Consider the following 8360-nt stretch of genomic DNA (forward strand, 5'->3'; position numbering starts at 1 on the left):
GTGGCAAGTAGTGGGCCGCAATCTGTAGGTTGAGGACCCCTGATCTAACAGCTAAAGAAACTGGCTGTTGGGGATATTTTGGGTTCTAGGGGCCATTTATTGGGGTAGGAATAAACCCTCTTATTATTTGGAAGTGGCTTGCAAGTGCCTAGACCAGACAGGTCAAACTTGTGATGTTATGTGATGTCGTGCAACGTATCGGAATTTTTTCCCCATTGCTGGCAATGGAGTGGGCGCGGTTTCCCAGTGACGCATCCGGCCCATGGGCCGGCAGTTAGACACCCCTGGCCTAGACATTTAACAGGGTGATATTAATATACAGATTATATGTGTAAAAGTGCCCTTTTTTATTCTTTGTGTGTCTTGGTCTCTCTGCCCAGCGTGGAAACGGTGCAATAAGGAACACAATCAGCCCCTGCATTACGTTATTTTAAAGCCGCTATCCGAGTTTAATTGCAGAGGGGGAAAAAATGGCTCGGTCAATGGGAATTTAATTTCTCCTCCACCCCATTCCTTGTCTGATGCATTAGAAATCTGTTTTCGATCGACAGGGACTTTATTAAAACAAAGTGGCAAGGGCTGCAGCGTGACCACATCCCGGGGATCTTACAAGAATCTTTTTGCCGCCCTGGTTTTTGCAAAAATGCCCCTGGAAGAACACCTGCAGGAAGGCAACGGCTGAGGGCTCCGCAGCTTTAATCGCATTTATTTACCGAGAGGAAGAGCCGTACAGGCAGTCCTCAGTTTACGACCACCACGGAGCCTGAACTTTCTGTTGCTAAATGAGATAGTTTTTGCCCCGTGTTACAAGCCTCCATGCCACGGTTGTTAAGTAAGTCGCCTCAGTAGTTCAGTTGGCAACACGGATGTTAAGCAAATCCGGCTTTTCCCCCATTGACTTTGCTTGTCCGAAGGTCGTAAAAGGGGATCACGTGACCCCGGGGACGTGGCGACCGTCGTAAATACGAGTCAGTAGCCAAGCGGCTGAATTTTGATCCCTGCAGCGTTTGTTGGTGTGTAAGTCAGTGCCACGGTAACTTCGAACAGTCACTAAATGAATTATCGTAAGTCGAGGACTACCTGTACTTAAGAGATCAAAGGAGAGGTAAAACAGTGCAGGTAAGTCCTCGACCTACGAGCACAACTGAGCCCAAAATTTCTGCTGCTAAACGAGATCATTGTTAGGAACTTGGTTTACAACGGCAGAAGTTGTGGGTGCTTTTAAAAAAGGGGACCGGACAGCCATTTGTCTAAAATGGTATAGAGTCTCCTGCGTGAGCAGGGGGTTGGACTAGATGACCTCCAAGGCCCCTTCCAGCTCTGTGGTTCTATGATTCTGTGAGGGTCTCCTGCTTGAACCGAGGGTTGGACTAGAAGACCTCGGGGGTCCCTTTTTAGTTCGACTTTCTGTTATTTTGAGCCTTGAGGGTGCAACGCTTCACGTGCGAGCACAATTCTTTGAAGTTGTGTAACTCTTCCTTCTCTCTCCTCTTCCGCTCCTCCAGGCGGTACAAGACTGATCCCGTGTGTGTAGATCTCCAGAACCAGATCTTCCAGTGCTATCAGCAGAACCCAAAGGAGACCCTCAGCTGCTCAGCTTTGGCCGCTGAGTACTTCAAGTGTGTCCAGCACGCTCGGCAGGTGGGTGCAAAAGTTTAGCCTTCTTCACACGGGACTTGTTGCGATTGTGATGGGGTGACAACGCCCAACAAATCCTAACTCAGGCCATTGTTATATTACATTATGCTAGCCAGTTTGGTCCAGGGCTTAAGGCACCAGACTAGAAAGTGGCAGACTGTGAGTTCTAGTCCTGCCTTAGACATGAAAGCCAGCTGGGTGACTTTGGGCCAATCACCAGGAGACGGGGAGTTCTAGTTCCGCCTTACCCATGAAAGCCAGTTGAGTGACTTTGAGCCAATCACCAGGAGACCGTGAGTTCTAGTCCCACCTTATCCAAGAAAGCCATTTGAGTGACTTTGGGCCAATCACCAGGAGACGGTGAGTTTTAGTCCCGCCTTAGGCATGAAAGCCTGCTGGGTGACTTTGGGTCAATCACCAGGAGACTGTGAGTTCTAGTCCCGCCTTAGCCACAAAAGCTGGTTGAGTGACTTTGGGCCAATCACCAGGAGATCAAAATTAAGACCCTTGGCAACCAATTCATATTTATGCTGTGTCCCTCGGGGGTCATGTGCCCCCCCTTTTTGAGACCTCCTGACAACCGAACTCCATGGGGAAGCCAATTTCACTCTACGATTGTGTGATTCGCTTAGCAACTGCAGCGATTCGCTTAACCCAGTGGTTCTCAACCTGTGGGTCGGGACCCCATTTGGGGTCGAACGACCATTTCACGGGGGTCGCCAAACAACGCAGTCCGCCATTTTTTCCCCTTTTCCTTAGCTGTGCTACTCCCTTTTATTCTATTGGCTTTTGAAAGCCAACAGAATAGACTCTCTTGAATAGAGTCTAATTCTATTGGCTTTCCAAAGCCAATAGGAATTGTCCAGGCTGTCTCTGCCCTGCTGAGCCCTCCAAAAGTCCCATTCTACAAACGGTGCTGCACCAGTTGAGTAGTCCCTGACTTACGACCGGTTGGGTAGTCCTCGACTTACGACCAGTTGGGGATCGCAACATTAAAAAGGTTGAGAACCACTGGCTTAACCATTGTGGCAAGAAGGTCATAAAATGGAGCAAAAAAACCCCCCATTTAGCAATGACAATTTTGGGCTCAGTTGTAGCTGTGCGCCGGGGACTAGCTGTAAACCGACGCGGCAACCTAACCGATGCACCTGATTCTTTGCGCTTGACCTTTTCTCCTCGATGGGCAATTGCCGAGCCGTCCTCTGAAATCCGCGGCTGTTCAACATGTTGCGAGTTTTTGCTCCGCTCTTATCTTTTAACACCGAGGATGTCGAAATGGCTTTCGGCCAACAGCTTTTCAGGCAAGATTGTCAGCGGCAGGCAGCGCACCTCCATTTGGCTCTGCTTTTTTTAAATGAAACCCACTTGTGGTTTTTATTATCCCGGTCTCAACCAAGTTGGCCCGCCAGCCAGCGCGCTCTCTTAAGTCCCTCTCGGATGGATGGGGACGGTCCGGGAGTCCTTTTTTGGCTGGAGACAGCCTCTCATTCCCTTCCTTTGTGCCTCTGCGTGTCCAGAGCAAGCAAGATGATAATGGCTATCGAGGCAGCCGGCCAGAATTTCTTTTTGTGCGCGAGTGTTGTCTCGAGAGTGCCGGAAACTGGCAGCGACCATCTGGAAAGAGCCGAGAAAGAAGAAGACAATTAGGGCCATCTTTATTCACACCGCCTTCCTGGTGTTTTCACGTTGCTCGTTCGATGCTCTCCGTTTATAACTCGCTCTCAATAGAAGAGAAACGGAGAACGCGTCTCCGTCCGGCTTTGCTTGCTGGCACGCGAAAACACGTCGCAGTTTTTCTCGGAAGCCTCTCCCCACCCAGCCTGCACGTTTTAGAGGAACGCTTCCTCCTGAACTACTTAGGGCCTATACAGAGAGTCCTCGACTTACGACAGTTCCAGTCCCTCCTGAATTCTGTAAATTCTGTAAACGACCGCTGCAGGATCCCCACTGCTCGTGGTCAAAATTTGGACACAAAATTGGTGTCCCGGGGTCATGTGATCTTCTTTTGCGACCTTCTGACCAGCAAAACCAATGAGGAAGCCAGATTTCACTTAATGACCGGGGTCCTCGCTTAATGACTGCAGGGATTCACTTAACGGCTGTGGCAAGAAAATGGGGCAAAGCGTATTTTACAACTCTCTTGCTTGGAGACAGAAATGGGCTCAGTCGTGGTTGTACGTCGAGGGCTACCAGTACTACATACAGGTAGTCCTTGACTTACGACCGTTTGAGGTTACGACCACCACCCCCAAAAGGGAACTTAACCCAGATTTGAAATTGGGCCCCTGCTGCAGTCATGTAACCAAACATAGGGCGCTTGCCAACGGAGCCTCATTTAAGGCTGTTTGCGGCGTCCTGCTATCCGTGACCGTGTTTTATAGCGTTTTTGCTAAAAACTGAACACTCCCTTCTGACTTTTGACAAAGCTGCCCTGTAGCAAATCTTTGGTTTCCTTAACAACCCCGGCATTCACTTAATGTCCCACAGTGTTCGCTTAATAGCCAAGAAGATAGTTTCAAGCCTTGTATGATGTCATGTTTCCCCAAAAGTAAGGCCTACACCAGGGGTAGGCAACCTTGGCTCTTTTATGACTGGTGGACTTCAACTCCCAGAATTCCTGAGCCAGCCATGCTGAGGGGAAAGGGAGAGGTTTCCAAGCTGAGCCATGCTGGCTCAGGAATTCTGGGAGTTGAAGTCCATGAGTCATAAAAGAGCCAAGGTTGCCTACCCCTGGTCTAGGAGGCTCACCGCTTAGAACAGGAGGACTTAGGACAGGGGTAGGCAACCTTGGCTCTTTTATGACTGGTGGACTTCAACTCCCAGAATTCCTGAGCCAGCATGAGGGAACTATGGCCCCCTCATGACTCATGGACTTCAACTCCCAGAATTCCTCAGCCAGCCATGCTGAGGGGAAAGGGAGAGGTTTCCAAGTTGAGCCAGGCTGGCTCAGGAATTCTGGGAGTTGAAGTCCACCAGTCATAAAAGAGCCAAGGTTGCCTACCCCTGCCTTAGATGCTGGTTGCTGCTGAAAATTGGACACGCTACTTCAAACCAGTCTTTCCAACTTGGAGACCAATCTCTCTTTTAAAAAGTGATGGAAAAAAATGCAGGACTGTGCATGCACCCAAATTTTGCAGACATTGCACTATGTTAAATCGTGATTTAATAAAATAAGTCACAACTGAGTCATCAAAGAGCCAAGGTGGCCTGCCCCTGTTCTAGTCCAACCTGAAGGCAGGATAAGAAGCAACGGATGGAAACTGATCAAGGAGAGAAGCAACCTAGAACTAAGGAGAAACTTTCTGACAGTGAGAACAATGAATCAGTGGAACAGCCTGCCTCCAGAAGCAGTGAATGCTCCAACACTGGAAGTTTTTAAGAAGAGACTGGACAGCCATTTGTCTGAAATGGTGTAGGGTTTCCTGCCTGAGCAGGGGGTTGGACTAGATGACCTCCAAGGTCCCTTCCAACTTTACTACTGTTACTACTAACCCCCTACTCAAACAGGAGATCCTATACCAGGGTTAGGCCACCTTGGCTCTTTTATGACTTGTGGACTTCAACTCCCAGAATTCCTGAGCCAGCCACGCTGAGGGGAAAGGGAGAGGTTTCCAAGCTGAGCCAGGCTGGCTGAGGGATTCTGGGAATTGAAGTCCACGAGCCATAAAAGAACCCAGGTTGCCTACCCCTGTCCTAAGTCTTCCTGTTCTAAGCAGTGAGCCTCCTAGAACAGGAGTAGGCAACCTTGGCTACTCCTGAATTTAACAACGTTGCTGAAAAAAAGTGACTTACCAACCGGGTCCTCGCCCTTAACCACTGTCCCAGCGTCCCTGCAAGTCACTTGATCAAAATTCGAACCCGTGGCAACTGTCATGGATTTAGCATGATTGCAGCATCCCTGGGAGAGGGGGTGGGGTGTCCCATGATCGCCACTTGCAACCTTCCCAGCCGGCTCTCATTAAGCAAAGTCAATGGGGGAAGCTGGATTCGCTTAATGGCTCGGTGCTTCACTTAGTGACAGTGCTGATTTGCTTAACGACCGTGGCGGGCAAAAAAGGTTATAAAATTGGGTGAGGCTCTCTGAATCTCCTGCCTTGCTTAACCGCAGATATTCTGGTTCCAGTTGTGATCGTAAGTCGAGGACTACGTTCCGTGCTGGTTTTCTGGACTACCTTGGAGGGCTAACAGTTGTTAAAACTCCACCAGCTCCAGAAAGCTCATCGCCCATTAAGCTCTGCTGCCTTCATAATTTACAGTCCTGACTGATATGGATGCCCTGAATAATTTGGCACGCAAGCAAGAGTTTTGTTTACAATCAGGGGAAACATCCCACATTAGCAACTTTTCTTCTGAGCAATTAATCCAAAATGGTGCAGCTGTAGCTGTGGCAGCTTCAAATGCCAGAAAGGACACACACACACACACACACACACACACACCCCTGCGTGCTCAGCTCAATCTTCCTTGTGTCACGCAGAGCTTCTCCCCCCCCCCCCCCGCAGAAAAATTGTTTTTTTTTTTCAAGTCAGCAAACTGCAGATGATGGAGAATCACCTGTGTTTTTTTGGCTCACCTGGTGGATACCTGAAGGGAAGAAGCAGGGGTCTGCTCGGTTCCTCTCCTCTGTAGCCCAAACACACACAGAGAGAGACAACGGCGATCGTTCCTCTGAAAAACACAAAGTTAATGAAGCCAGTAGTTCAATTTTACACAGCAAGAGGGGATGCAAATAAAAATAAAATAAAATAAAATGAGAACATAAAAATAAAATACCATAAATAAAATAAAAACATAAAATAATGAATAGAATAGCATAGAATGGAATGGAATAGGAGTAGGAAAGAAAAGAATAGAATATTTTCCTAACCTAGCAGTCTCTAAATGTTTCAGGATTGGTAACTGAGAGAAGGGAATGGAATAGAGAATAGAATGGAATGGAGGATAGGATAGGATAAATAGAATAGAATAGAATAGAATAGAATAGAATAGAATAGAATAGAATAGAATAGAATAGAATAGAATAGAATATAGAATAAGAAGGAAGAATAGAATAGAGTAGAATATAGAGTAAGAAGGAAGAATAGAATAGAATAGAATAGAATAGAATAGAATAGAATAGAATAGAATAGAATAGAATAGAACAGTGGTTCTCAACCTTCCTAATGCCGCGACTCTTTAATACAGTTCCTCATGTTGTGGTGACCCCCAACCCCCCATCCAGCTGGCCAGGGGGTATCAAAAACTTGACCCAAAAAAAAAAAAGGAAAAATGGGAAAGTATAGGTTGTCCTCGACTTACAACAATTCGCTTAGAATAAGGAATGGAATAGGAAATGGAATAAGGAATAGAATAGAATAGAATAGAATAGAATAGAATAGAATAGAATGCCACCCAGCTGGCTTTCATGCCTAAGGCGGGACTAGAACTCACTGTCTCCTGGTGGTTGGCTCAAAGTCACCCAGCCAGCTTTCACTCCTAATGCAGGAAGAACTCACCAGCTCCCGTTTTCTAACCCGGTGCCTTAACCAATAGACCCAACAGGCTCTCCCTTCTCTATTCTATTATATATAGGCCTTCACTTCTAGTTTTCTGGACCAGATCTGCTTCCTTATTTTGATTTTTTCTTTCTTTCTCCCTCTCTCTCTCTCTCTCTTTCCCTCCCTTGTTTTTTTTCTCCTTCTTCTCTTGCAGTGCAGTGCTGGTCGGGGAGGCTAATATCTGCTGCGCATGGAACACCCCTCCCTCCACTTCAGTTCCCAACAGCTGGGAGGATGGGGAGGATGGTTATTCCGGAAGGATCCAGCGGCCCTTGACAGGGCAGACAGACAGAGCACCCACTCCAGAAGGCCCAGATCGACAGCAGCGAGCCGCCTGGCTTCGGCATCACCGCCACAATACTCATTTCATTAGACTAGCAACGGCTTAACACATAACCCACTTAACTGGTAATTGAAGGGAAGCAAAATCTGAATCTTTCGGATGGGGTGTCCAAGCTGGGCCAAGTCCACAAGTCTTAAAGTGGCCCAGCTTTGGACACCCCTGCCTTAGTGAAAGACCTCTTCCCACCCACCCACCCCCCTCAAAATCTTATTGTTTTCACCGCTCCCACCCACCTTCCAAATTTTATAGTGTCCTTTTTGGATCACGGAGAAGGTGCGGTTTAATTTATTGCAGAACGGTCGTCCTCGACGCTCCGAATCTCGGTCGTGCTGGAATCCTGTCTCAGAAACCACCACAGCATGGAAAGTCCTTGATTTGCAAATCATGATTAAGGCGTCCGGTTGCATCCTATATGTACCGGCGGGCTGACACCAAGTATTGACAATTATGTATCTGTAATAAAAAAAGGTGTTGTTGTTTTTTTGCAAACGGAGCACAAGAACTTGGCTGATGTTCTTCCGGGATGGGGAGGTGCAGGAAATTGTCTCACTCCCACACACAAAACACACACACAGGCCCCTACATCCCTGGTGACACGCTGAAGCTGCTGATGTTTATTTTATGGATGGATTGATGAATCAGATTTAGGAAACGCCGGTCTGTCTTATAGAGGGACGTTGGACAGGATACATGTAAAATGTTAGCAGTGTTTCTCAACCTTGACCATTTTAAGGCATGTGGACTTCAACTCCCAGAATTCCACAGCCAGCATTGCTGGCTGTGGAATTCTGGGAGTTGAAGTCCACATGCCTTAAAATGGTCAAGGTTGAGAAACACTGTGT

General features: G+C 47.6%; 1 protein-coding gene and 1 long non-coding RNA gene across 5 annotated transcripts in view; one reads left to right on the plus strand and one right to left on the minus strand.

Moving 5' to 3' along the window:
• The window catches only part of CHCHD3 (coiled-coil-helix-coiled-coil-helix domain containing 3), a 162184-nt gene extending 154173 nt beyond the window's left edge, over positions 1–8011 (plus strand). For 3 of the 4 annotated variants that reach the window (XM_039324743.1, XM_039324746.1, XM_039324744.1), the window contains 2 exons: positions 1506–1641; positions 7335–8011. In XM_039324743.1, the coding sequence (XP_039180677.1) occupies positions 1506–1641; positions 7335–7451 (253 nt within the window). In that variant the 3' untranslated portion in view covers positions 7452–8011. Of the gene's footprint in view, positions 1–1505; positions 1642–7329 lie in introns of all 4 variants that reach the window. The other variant, XM_039324745.1, reaches the window with a different exon arrangement.
• LOC120299687 lies at positions 2606–7255 on the minus strand. The gene is made up of 3 exons (XR_005554473.1): positions 7069–7255; positions 6212–6306; positions 2606–3252 (listed from the first exon to the last, which is right to left on the minus strand). It is a non-coding gene; the product is annotated as an uncharacterized LOC120299687 (long non-coding RNA).
• Positions 8012–8360: the final 349 nt, after the last annotated feature.

Source organism: Crotalus tigris, unplaced genomic scaffold (assembly GCF_016545835.1).
Source record: "Crotalus tigris isolate CLP2741 ecotype Arizona unplaced genomic scaffold, ASM1654583v1 scf7180000024308.805542, whole genome shotgun sequence".
In the NCBI taxonomy this organism is placed as follows: domain Eukaryota; kingdom Metazoa; phylum Chordata; class Lepidosauria; order Squamata; family Viperidae; genus Crotalus; species Crotalus tigris.